Here is a 13,513-nt window from a genome sequence, read left to right on the forward strand (position 1 = left end):
GAAAAAGAATAGAAAATACTAAACCTTAAAATATCAAAAATAAAAAAACTTTTAAAGTGTGACAAGCATAGAAAAAGAAGGAAAACAAAAGTTATTTTCATGAAATGTCTGTGATATGGTTCCAAAATCTTAAAGAGATTGCACAAAAGTGGAATATTTTTTATTCTATTTCTATCCAGCCCTTTGTTTATCAATAAGAATATATCCAGCAAAATATTAATGATTTTTTACAAAAATGATTTAAAATCATTCCAGAAATAATTCAATAATAGGAAATCTATTCCTATAATTCATCTATTAACTTGCCTAGAAAATCAAATAATTCTTGCCATAGGTGGAAAAAAAAGTTGACAAAACTTGACACAGTTCTGATTTACAAAAGAAAATACTAAGTGTAATAGTAGTTAAGTAATTGATATTTTCTTCACATGGCTCATAAACAAGCAAGTTAATTAATGAATAAAATTTAGTTATTTCAACCAAATTTAAAAATAAAAGATGAAGACAACTATCTTCACTATTATTAAATAAGCCTGAATTTATCAGAAGTAAAATTAGACAAGAGAAGGTGACCAGTGACATAAGAATTAGAAAGGGAGATGTAATTTATTTCTAGTATCAGTTTAATGAACACATGTCTGGATGACTACTGTAAAGCATAGGATAATATGGACAAATATCAGGATATGAAATTGAAATTGAATGATAATTAGGATTTATGTATACAAACAATGACCAATAGAAGAGAAAAGGAAGAGGGAACCCATTTATAAGGCCAACAAAAAAGCAAATCAGTTGGCTGAAATTTAACAACAAATATGTAAAACCCATATAAGAAACATTTGGTAAGCATTCCAAAAGACACATAGATGATTTTTTTTTTCTTCAAAGATTTTATTTATTTATTTGAGAGAGAGAATGAGACAGAGAGAACATGAGAGGAGGGAGGGTCAGAGGGAGAAGCAGACTCCCCGCCGAGCAGGGAGCCCGAACGGGACTCGATCCTGGGACCCCAGGATCATGACCCGAGCCGAAGGCAGTCACTTAACCAACTGAGCCACCCAGGCGCCCCCACATAGATGATTTTTAAAAGTAAAATAATAATATATTCTTGGAATGGTGACAGTTAAAATGAGAGTTTAAACCAAACATTTGCACTTAACTGTATGCCAATGCAAATAACACTAGTTCTTTTCCTTCTCAAAAGCTAGTTAAGATTATTTCAAAATTCCTATAACACCATAAGCAAGCAGGAGAGGCCAAAGGTACCCAGGACTTGCATGCCATTCCCTGAAGACAAAGCAAAGTTCAGCAAACTCAGGACCACACACTTCTCTGTGACAACAGAGACAGTTTGCACCAAAATATTCAAAGATTTTTAACTTGCAAAACAAACAAAATCTATCAAGTTGAAATAATGTCACAGCAGTGCCCTCAAGAAAGTTGAGTGAGAGAATGCTCACAGGAAACACCAGGTCACCAAGCAAATAGCGGGAGTTGGGCAGACTTGTTTCTTTCTTTTCCCTACCTACGACTTTTCATATTAAAATCCTGGAAATTATGGGGTGGTCATTATTCCTAGGAATGTGAATTTCTTTATATAGTGGATTTAATATACATAGGGTCTTCTCTGGTTCGGTTACATATTTGGTGATTTCAGCAAAATCCTTAATCTTTCTGAATTTTGATGGCTCCAATGTAAAAGATAATGATCATTCTTGGCTTGTGTATTGGATTACTAATAATGTCTGCATCGTACCTACCAAAGCTCTTAGTAGTTGTTTAGTAAGAGTAACTATTTAATAAGTTAATAGCAAAGATGGTACAATTAGCAAGGGTGTTAGCTGCAGAATCACTGAAGAGAGCTAGACCAGAGCTGCTTGATGGAGCACAAACTGAATATGAGTGACAATGTAATCATGTTACTTTTAGAGTTAAAATTATTAGATAATGCATTTTAAAAGCCCACAAAAGGAAAATGGAAGAGTTAAAATTATTAGATAATGCATTTTAAAAGCCCACAAAAGGAAAATGGAAATCAGAATGAAGAATAAAAACTAAGTGGTAAGAGTTACTCACTCTGAAAGGGTGTGGAGAACAGCATTTTTAGAAAAGGAATCCCAGAAATTGATTGATGTGCTGGTTACAGAGATATATACATTTGACAAAACAAATCACACTGTATACTTTATGCACTTCCTTTTACCATGTATAAATTAGTTTCTAATCTTTTTTAAAAATGAGATAACCCTATACATCAACAGCATGGTTACAATTTTTTCAAAAGGCAAAAAGAAAATACTAATTGTTGGTAAGAATGAAGAACAATTGGAATCCTAGTAAATGGCTGATGGGATTATTGATTGGCACAAGCACTTGAGAAACTAGATTTTAGTGGTATGTACTAAAGCTAAACAATGCATATCCTATGACCTAGCATTTCCACTCAGGTATGACACACGCATATTTACCAAAAGACATGTAAAAGAATGTTCATAGCAATGTTTATCATAAATAGCCAAAACCAGGATAGTCTACATGTTTATCAACAGCAAAATGGATAAATAAAATGTGATATGTTAATTCAATAGAATCTACATAACTCTGAGAATGAACAAATTATACCTCTATGCAAAAACTTGGGTGAATATAAAAAACATTAGCAAAAGAACCAAAATACAAAAGAGTACACAATGTGTGGTTCATTTATACAAAGTTTAAAATCAGGCAAAGTTAATCTGTAGTGTTAGAAGTCAAGTGGTTACCCTTAGGAGTTGTAGACACTGGTATGAGGAGAAAGAGGAGTTATGGGTATGTTTTGTTTCTTGATTTGGGTGCTGGTTGCATGGGTAAGTTCATACTGTGAAACTTCAGTAAACTGTAAAATTAGGATTTGTGTATTACTTTGAAAGACAGGTTACACAGAATTTTAAAAACCTTACAGCACTGACCCTAGGGAAATTGCGTGTGAGAAGGAATTAGAAGCCTTATGTGAGGGAAGATTAACAGAGAGATAGATCCAAGTTTTCCAGAAAAAGGATGGGAGGTTGACAATGGGGATTAGAATGTATAACAAATAAAACACTGGGTCCAGAATGGGAACCAGAAATCAAATATATATTAAAAAAATGTGATTAATCTAGCCCCGTTCCAGGCAAGTAAGGTAGAGAAGAAATGTTAAGAAGCTTTAAGAAGCTTTTTGTTGTTTTGTTTTGTTTCATTTTGTTTCGTCTTGTTTCTTCATGGGCTGGGAAAAGTAGCACTAGTTCTAGGGAATCCATTTAAAATTTTGTGATAGGGAGAGAAAGGGACCAACATGGAACCAGTGTGGTGCTGATGTGTAAAAGGGGGCTCCACTGGCTAAATGGTGCTTAGATTAGTACTGGGCTTTCTGCTCTCTTGATCTGCAGTGTGCTTGGAAAGATGGAAAAAAACTGGTAAAATAAAAAGACACAGACAAATGGGGACATGCCGTTGCTATACCTGTTTAGTTCTACTACAGCATTCAGGCCCTCATCCTTCCTATAGCTGTAGCAAAGGCGAGTCCCAAATTCTGTCCACATTAGAGCTATCTACTTGCCAGTCAGCAGATCTCTCGGAGGCTGGGGAGAGATCAAGCTCAGTGCAATTTGAAGGTGCCCTGCGGAACACTGGGCTTGAGCAAGATTAATTAGAGATTCACTCCTGTATATGAATAGCAATGATTGTCATATTTCCAGACAGGCCTGTTCCATTAGGTGTTAAAAGCATATTTAAAATTGAATTGATGAATTTTATTTGCTTCATCCATAAAATTTAAGATCTCACTGATAAATAAAACAGGATTTTTAACCAGTACAGTTAGATATTTCCTTCTAACTTATTTGTTTGCTTCAATATAGAAATTTGGAATTTTTCGTTATCACACTTAAACATGCTATTTTTCTAGTTGATTTTTCCCAGAAAACAAAAGATTAAACATGGAGATGGAAACTCTCCTGCAATTTGATGTTATTAAATATCCTGTGTTCTCCTATGTTTGATAATAATATCAAATGTAAGGTACCTGACCTACTTCACTATCAGTTTATAGCTACCAGGTGTCCCTAATACTTTAAGAATGTAATTTCAGTCAAAAGACAAATTAGATTATACTACTCCCAATACTTCAATTTGAAATAAAATATCCAAGGCAATTATTTGTTGTTCAAGTATGATTAGTAACATGAGGAGTATAAAGGATTAAAGTAAATATGATATCTAATTTCTCAGGATGTGGGATTTCTGAAACTAGATTATGATCCTGTGAAAATGAGAAGACAAGAACATTCTGTTTTACAAAGGCTTTTGCATACATTATATAATCTGTCATGATTCCCTCTGAGAAGAAAGAGTTAGTATACCCCAGAGGCCATTTATTCTTTGTTTATCTATATTGACTACTTAGTAAGCACAGAACCCCGGGCTTTTGTCATTGCGGAGTTCTTACATAGTTTGCTGTAAACAACATCTAACATAAGTACAATTCTTTATAATTGACATAGCATATCCATATATCATATGATCATCCTAAAGAGTACAGTGAAATAATTACCCCCTTTTAAAAAGGTAGAAATGTTGTGACTCAGAGTTTAAATCACTTGCCTGAAATTACACAGCAAATGGAACTTGAACCCAGAACCTCATGTGCTTTCCAAGAACCTTCACCATCTTACTTTTTGTATCCCCTTATTTAAGGAACAGAGACTGTTATCTCACTCAATACCTGCAATAGTTGGTATGTGATGCATCTATGGGCAGAAGTAATTATTAAAGGACACATTGCAAATGTCTTGTAAAATAACATCTAAATTTAAATCAAAATATGTAATTGGGGCACCTGGGTGGCTCAGTCGTTAAGCGGCTGCCTTTGGCTCGGGTCATGATCCCAGGGTCCTGGGATCGAGCCCCGCATCGGGCTCCCTGCTTGGAGGGAGGCCTCCTTCTCCCTCTCCCATTCCCCCTGCTTGTGTTCCCTCTCTCGCTGTGTCTCTCTCTGTCAAATAAATAAATAAAATCTTTTAAAAAATAATAAATAAATAAAAATATGTCATTGAAGCATATGAAATTTGGAACCCAGAGAAAAAGAAAATATAGTTAAGTGACATTATAATGAATATAAAAACACAACATTTTACTTTAAAATTCTAATTACCGTATTTTTAAAGACATATACAAATTTGAATTATCTTGCGTATCTTTTATTTACATATGCATGGTAAGTTCAATATCTTCCCTCTAGACAACTCTATGAAGAAATTTAAAAGTTTAAGTGATGGAAAATTGGATGAAGAATATTCCAAAAACCAGAAAAGAAAAAAATATATATACAAATTCTGCTTGTGAAAGGGAAGATTAAGGTCACATTACAGTGAGGATATTCCTGCTTCTATGGCTTGCCACAGACCTTTCTACTTGTTCTTATGGATGTCTAAACTGTTTTTCCCCCAGAGATCCCAATGGCTCTCACACTCACTGCCCTCAGGTCTTCATTTGAATGTCACCCTTTGAGACCTTCCCTGACCACTGGAGTTAAAAGTATAACCCTCCTCCCAAAACTACCTATTCTTATTTTACTACATAGCATATATCACAGTTTAACATCTTATATTTTATTTATTTACTGTCTGTATCCTCTTACTAAAATGTAAGCTCCAAGAAGAGTAGAGATTTTGATCTGTTTTGCAAAATGTACCTAGAAAAGTGGCAGGTACCGGGTAGGTGTTCAATAAATACTTTTTTTTTTTTTTACACAAAGAAAGCATAGTAGAAGAAAGGAAGGAGGGGAGAGAGGAAGGGAGGGAGGGAGAGAAGAGGGGAAGGAGAAAGAAAGGAAAATAAAGAGTGGGAGGGAGGAAGGCTGAAAGGTATGTAAAAGGACAATATTTTGCATATTATCTTTGTGAGAAAGTACCATTGGTAATATCAACGGTTAATTTTTGCTGTTAATTAATATCCCTGGTACTTACTACTGATAAATCTAGAGGAAAAAAACCTTCAGGAGAGAAGAAAATAGAAAAATGAAGGAAGGTTCATGAGGATCATAAAGATAAACAACCATACAGAGCTGTTTGTATTATTTTATTTGATCCTCGTAGGAATATGTGAGGCAAGGAAACTTGAGGATTGCCGAAGGATACAGAGAAATTAAGCTGGAGATGAGATGTGCTAGTCTAAGCACCCAGAGGAGCCTAAGATGGAGAGATAGTGAGAGATGGGGGAGGGTGTAAACTCAGGTTTCCAGTGCCCAATCCTAGGCTTTTTAAAGTTTTCTGCCGACAAAGAAAAGAATGAGGAATGACGGAGGGAAAGGAAATCATGTATCACTTCAAAATGTTTGCCAGGTTTTTTTTGGCAGCGCCACAATTCATCCTAGTAAAGGCACTTTCATTTATATTTGAAGGTTGATTTACTCATTGAAAACCCATTGCCTAAATAGGCACAAGATTATTTGCCTTGAAGCACTAGCATGCATAATAATACCACCATTACATTTTTAAGGACTTTATCCAAAAAGAATGATCTTGTATGAGGGTATTATATATAATGAGTATATTTACTTCAGCCTGGCATGTGCAGTGGGACAGAAACCATTTGCTGTTTTGCCAACAAGAATAAATGGGATCTCTGGAGACATTAATAAGATAATATTTTAGAGACTTACCTAGAACTTTGCTGTAGTAAGAATTCCATTCTCCCCAGTAGGACTGAAATATGTAGTCTTGCAGAGGATAAGAGATAGCATTTTTAACCCTCTCACCAAAGGTCATCTTGTCAGTGAGCTCTGACAAAGCTGCAGGTACATAGGAGGCAGGTGCTGGGATTTTCCCACAGTGTCTCTCAACCGTGGAGGCTGGAGAGAACCTCAATGTGTACACAAATGGAATTCCTAATTTCAGAGCAACGAGGTCCCCACAGATAGTTACTGGGTCTGCTACTAACACATCAAAACCACCTTTCTGAAGTCTTGCCATTAACTTGGGGTTGTTTAATACTCCATCACAGATTTGTATATTGATTCGAAAAAAAGTATCTAGAAGTTTTCCTAGTTCTTTATAGAAAGTCCAGAGTGTGAGAAGAGTTGGTTTGTGGTCTAGCCACAGCTTTATCATGTGTTCAATTAAGGATTCTATATTGCTGTTCAAATAGGAGACAGGTATCACCTCAAAATTCACAGAAGAATCAGGATTAGAGTTGATGAATAGAGCTGTTGATGAAGCCAGGACAGTCACATTGTGATTTCTTTGAATCAGCTCCTCTAGAATGATCTTAATATTTAACCAATGGCTACCATCCGTTGGCCAAACGAGCACATTTCCACTTAGAACAATTTCAGTCAAAGTCAAATTAAAAACCAGCAGCTGGACAAACTTCTTAGGCATGGTGATATCCATTCTGAAAACCATCCTACTGTAGATCTTTTAAGATAAAAAGAAATTTTCAAAGTATATTTAGGTAGATTATTTTTTCAAATAATGTTTAATGTGATAGGTATACTCATTCATAGGTCAATTGATCTATAGATTAAAAGGAAAATGATATAATTCAAACCGTTATATGTAATAATATTATTATTCTAGCAACAGAAATAAATCAAGTCCTATTTGAAGGTAAAAGAAGAAGTCAAGTTATAAGCCTGGGGTCTGTGTATTCTGTGATAATAATTATAAAATGTGTCTTTAATTTATCTTTCCTAAAATTAGGTTAAACAAAAAATAATAATTCTTACTGCTAAAGCCACTTTCTCAAAACTTACAGTAACTTCAAGTTAGATATCTATTACGAGGCATTTTTACATACATTGTCTAATTCAGTCCCTTCCAGAGTCGTGTGGCATAAATTACTTGCTACATTTCATAGATAATGAAATTAATGTTGAGTTGCATACCTAAAAACGTATGACAAAGTAGGGCAACTGGGACTATTATCATAACATCATTTGAGAAATTGCTGGATTTCCACGGTATTATGCCTCATCTTTGTAAGTTTTAGAGACTTTGGCAATGCACAATGACCAGCATTATTATTACTTCCCTATGGCTCATATTTAGGAAGAAAAACTAAAAACAACCTTCACTTAGATAAGGTTTTCTCAAAGATTTCAAGATGTTTTAGATTAATTGGGTTATAGAGTAAATTATTACACATTTGTCAGAGGAGAGTTTTCTTCTCTGATAAAGCATACTGATAATCATCTCCTTGTTGCACAGAATTTTTCACTTTCTTTCATATGACATCTTCATATACAAATCAAGAAGATAGGGCCTAGCACCTCAAGAAGTCACACACTTTTTCACTCAGAATTGTGTAGTAGCTTAAATTGGGTGGACACTAGAGTTCAATAGCCCCAGATTCAAAAACTGTTCTTTTACAAGCTTTGTGACCCTGGAAAACTACCTAGACCCTTTCAGCCTTGGTTTTCTCATGCATAAATGAGAGATAGTGATGTTAATTTGTTATATTACTTTGTGGATTAGCAATAATATCTGGAAAGTTGCTTTGTAAACTGCTTGGTTCAAAGCAAAAGTTTGGTAATGTTTGTAGATTAAGAAATTTGCCTGAAGATTGATCGGTAAACCAATGGTCTAGCTACAGAATGACCAGCTAGACGTAGATATAATGATATCTGTCCGTTGAGATTCTTAGTAAATGCCAAACTATACAAGGGTAACCATATATTGATGCTATTTTAAAAGCTAAATCATTAGAAGTTGCCATTAAAAAGAGAAAATAAGAACAAATAATGTGATTAAAAGGATAGAAACCAGGAATTGAGAATGGAAATTAAGTGGTTTGTTTTCTTTTCATGCTCTGTTGCCTTTAAACTGACTAATTACAGGACTTGGAGTAACAAAAAGACCAGAAAGACAGAGAAAGGGGAAGAAGAGAGGGAGAAGTGATGCTTTTAGAATTATTGTATTTGTGTCAAGAGTCAGCCTCAATTTGAATATAATGTCTGTACTTTTAAAATTAATTAGATTTTGAAGCACAACAGCAAGAGAAGAGTATCAGTAACCCCAATGACCATTAAAATAGGCCTAGTGAAAAGAATTTGATGTATCTTCATAATTCTGTTGCTGTCATGACCTTCCAATACAGAGGGGACAAAACACAACAACATATAAAGCATAACCAAAAGTTTATCTATAAAATACTTAGATTTGTCCAATTATTGAGGTCCATGTAAGTAGAATATAATAATTAATTAGGGATCGTTCATTAGCAACAGTTATATTAGCACTTAAAAGCTTATCAAAATATATCCCCAAATCAAATACATGACTTACCCTGAATAAAAGAAAAAAGAAGAGTTCAAGGAGTCCATTTGCCACTGTTAAGTGGCCTTTTCAGAACAGTAACATAATTATCTAATTTACTGAAGAGCAATTGCAGATAATAGAATTTATTAATAACTAACATATCTGTTTTTTGTTTTCAAAGTATGCTTCGATGTTACAGTGTTTAATTTCACCAGTGTCAATGTAGATGTCTGTTATATTTATTCCCCAGTTCCCTGTATGCCTGCAATATATCATTGCAAATTCAAACATTTTAAGAAGATAAAAAATAAATTATGTTTGGGGATATATGTAGGTATAATCATAGATTTAAATTTCCACCAATGGGAAAAAATAATAACTCCTGACAAATATTCCTGATTTCGTGACAAAAAAGAAGTTCAGTGATTTAAAATGATCACATGTTTGTTTGCTTCATGAGTTCACTAATAGCTTTTCTGAATAAGAAGTGAGTAAGAGCATAGTGGGGTTGGCATTCTGGAGAAAGCATGAGTTCAGTTTGGCCAACTCCATCATTTTATATGTAAGAACACAGATCGAGAAAGTTTTAAATAATCTCAAAGTTGTATTGCTAGTAAGTGGCAGATGAGATGAATGCCTAAGTATTCCAGTTCCCAGCCCAATGTTCTTTCTTCTTTCTTCTATTTTTTAAAATGTGAGATACAGTTTATAACAGCAAAAATTAGAAAACCACTGCATTTTATAATTATGACTATTTGATAATATGACATCTTAAACATAATTAAAGAGCCCAGAAAATAATATTTTTAAATATGTCTATGAAACATCAATATATGAGTAGCATGGGTGAAAAATAAGTCAGCCAGAGAAAGTTTGCACCAATTAGAATATTGTCCTTATACTTTGAATCAAGTTCTCATTCTTACTCTGCTTGCTTTGAAAGGAAGTACTCCAAATGGTAATAAAATAAAGTTCTCAGAATCATATTTAATAAGATTTGTGTTGTTAAAAAGAGAGGCACAGGCCCAAATGAAGTCTTGTTAATGTCCCACGTCAGTAAACCAAGACTTAATCTAACTGCACCCCACTCTCCCCCAGGCATGTAACCTTTAACCTGCCAACTGGAATTTCCTGGTCAACACTAGGAGGTAATCTGCTGACTTTTCTCTTCCCCTTAGGAAGGAAACTTTGCCTAAAACATTGCATTCTTTGCTAGTAATTCCCTTCAATCCACCCTGTTTAAACCTTTCTTTTCTACAGCTCTCCAGAGTTCCCCTCTACTTGCTAGATGAGATGTGTCCTATCTCTGAACCATTTAATAAAGCCAATTAGATATTCAAATTCACTCAGTTGAATTTGTGTTGTTTAACAGTGTATATAACACTTGCTCGAGAATGTGTAGTTCATCTGTATAAAATTAAATTAAGATTAAAGTTCTTTAAAATATGCATAATGCTATTAGTTTGAATTGAGAATCCTTGAAACAATTATTTTTGTATGCAAGTTCTTTCTTACAATTTTTCCCCCAACTACATACCCTGAATTAAAGGTCTCCTCTTCCTGTGAGCATTTCAATGAATGGCTAGAATTTAATTGTGCTAATTCATTTCTCATTGTCTCTTGGATTGGAGGTGGTCCCAAAGGCCATAAAGATGTCCCAAAGATGGCTTGGAAACCATCTTTCATACTATTTTTCAAAACTGAGTAATCAACTCCTTAGTAACCTTAGAGTTTTAACTTCACATTAGAGCTTCAACTTTTTTTTAGTTCCTTGAATTCATTTAGTTAATGCATTCTTGAAAGCTTAAAATTCGATGTCCTTTTTCTTCCCCTTTGTTTTATTGTATATAAACTGAGTCTCTTTCTAGAACTTTTCTTTTAGCTCAGGGTCTCGCATCAAATGCGTCACCACTTTCTTCGTTGTAACCTCAGGTGAGTTACTCACCCTCCTCATTACAAAATGGTGGAGAATCCTGGTGCTTATTTCTTATAGTTGTGAGGACTGAATGAAAAAAATGCGTGTACATTATTCGGAACAGCATCCACGCTCAATAAATGTTAGCTATATATGATAATGTAGGGAGAGAATCTGACTTTAAAAACTACCAGTTTAACAAGATCTCATCACCTAGACCCACCTCTTCCACTTCCCAGATAATGGTCCTCTGGGGTGTCTGAGCTTTGGGGCAGGTCTTCCCAAACACCACAAGTTCCTTTACAGGTGTCAGTCAGGCTCAGTCTTGAGGCACATCACGAATGATATGTTACTACAATATATTCAGTACCAGAGTTCCCAAGTGACTTATTTTAAGGAATATACACATAGAAAACTCAAGATTATATCCATAAAAATGATCATCTCCATTCCCTTTCATTGAGTGGGAGCAAAGAGTGACAGTGCCCTTGAAATTGTGCATGTCCCATAGCAAATTCCATCTTGGATGTCTGGCTTATGGCTGTCATTCCATTCATGGGTCATTATGAAAAAGGGGATGCTAATAGAAGTCATTTGAAAGATTCTAACCAAACAAAATTAATTTACATTAAAAAATAGAGGAAGAAAGGAGGAAGTAAGGAGAGAGGGAAGCAAGAAAAAGACTGGGAAGAAAGAGAAAGAAAAAAAAGTTCCAAACCAACATGTAGTACTCTTCAGGGAAAGAACCCTGATACATTTTTCTCTCCTTTAAAATGACTATTGGAAATCAAGCATTTTGGAGATATACACGTTCACATTTGTTACATTTCTAACACTTCATTTTACATTAATTATCTGTGCTCGGTGTTTAGTTCACGTAAAGATATGAATATTATAGTCATAATTTTTTTTGAAGATCTGTTGTTTGTTCTATTATACTTACAGGAAAGTCTGCTGTTATAGATGGCATTAGTTCTTAGAGATTAATCACCTAATTTTTCATGTATAATAATACATTATGTATTCATATAAATCTAACATATAAAGATTATTCACACAAAAAAGCTATTTGTTTCTATACAGGCCGAAAGGTATAACTGTTGGTAGCAATAGGTAATGTTTATGGATTATAAATATTTTTACTGGCATTAAAATGCTACATTATTTTTTTCTTAAACAGTCCCCCAATTTTGGTGGATTTTTTTGTTGTTAATACGTACATAAAAACAAAATTTACCTGGCTCAACTTTAAATAAATACATTTGAAATCTGTAGAAGCCTTTTCTTTCAGTTAAACATGGCATTTTAAGTTCTCTTAGGACCAGATACCTATCCTCAGGCAACTCGCGCAGGCAACAGTCATACGGAAACCTTTGCCTAAAGAAACAGCAAGTTACCTAGTGATAACACAAGCCAATTAAACTCCAGTTGGCAAATTTAATATGAATAAGAAATAGAACAGCAGACTTCATAAGCTAAATCCACTGAAAGGAAGAGGAAAAGTACTGGAGAAAGTTTAAACTTAAAATATTCTGAATAATTGATAGATTTGCACCTGAAGTTTTAAAAAGAGAGAAAATTTTTTCTAGCAGTTTTGGTGTCAGACTTTCATTTGAAAACTATTTTCTCCTACTAGTCACTATATAATTTTATTTTAGCAACTGATATTTCCCAGCCGCAATAATCTCATCTGTGATAGTAGTTTTTTCTTCACAAATTCATTGCAAAGATTAAGAGATATAACACGTGAAGGACTTATTATAGTGTCTAGTACACAGGAAGAAATCAACAAATATTAACTATTATTGCTATCATGATTTTGAACCATGAGTTTGAACCAAATACCCATATGCTGAAATAAAAGAAGTTATTTAAACATTATAATATCTGACCTAGCAATTAGCAGAGATTAAGGACTCACTCTGAGGTTATTGCATTCCACTGCAGAGCAGAAAAGTAATCTTACAGAAAGTTGTCCCATTTATTTACTCAGGTGTGATAATTTGAGACCTGTGGATATGGGCTCATTGCAATGACTTTGTTTAGAGCATTTAAATTAAAGTAGAAAAAAAAATCAAATTACACATTGGAAAGAAGTGATTTTTATAAGTCAGTTCCATTTATCATTCCCATTTGTCATTCTACATGTACAAAGGCTTGCACAAAAATGAATTACTCTGTCATTTAAGTACTTTTATTTCTTACCCGGTCTTTTGAATATGAGTGTTCATATGAAGTCCCTGGACATCAATAAGAATATCGTTCATAAAGACAAACTTAAATAGTAATTTTAAGTCAAAAGAGTGTAATTTGATTAGAA

General features: G+C 34.1%; 1 protein-coding gene across 4 annotated transcripts in view; it reads right to left on the reverse strand.

Moving 5' to 3' along the window:
- LOC116628071 (UDP-glucuronosyltransferase 2A1) overlaps positions 1–13,513 on the reverse strand; it is a 44,869-nt gene that overhangs the window by 26,296 nt on the left and 5,060 nt on the right. Inside the window, exon 2 of one of the 4 annotated variants that reach the window (XM_032398145.1) lies at positions 6,683–7,314. The exons of 2 other annotated variants lie outside the window; for them this stretch is intronic. In XM_032398145.1, the coding sequence (XP_032254036.1) occupies positions 6,683–7,314 (632 nt within the window). Of the gene's footprint in view, positions 1–6,682; positions 7,401–13,513 lie in introns of those variants that run through there. One more of the 4 variants, XM_032398161.1, reaches the window with a different exon arrangement.

This window comes from Phoca vitulina, unplaced genomic scaffold, assembly GCF_004348235.1.
Source record: "Phoca vitulina isolate PV1807 unplaced genomic scaffold, GSC_HSeal_1.0 scaffold3, whole genome shotgun sequence".
Classification (NCBI taxonomy): Eukaryota; Metazoa; Chordata; class Mammalia; order Carnivora; family Phocidae; genus Phoca; species Phoca vitulina.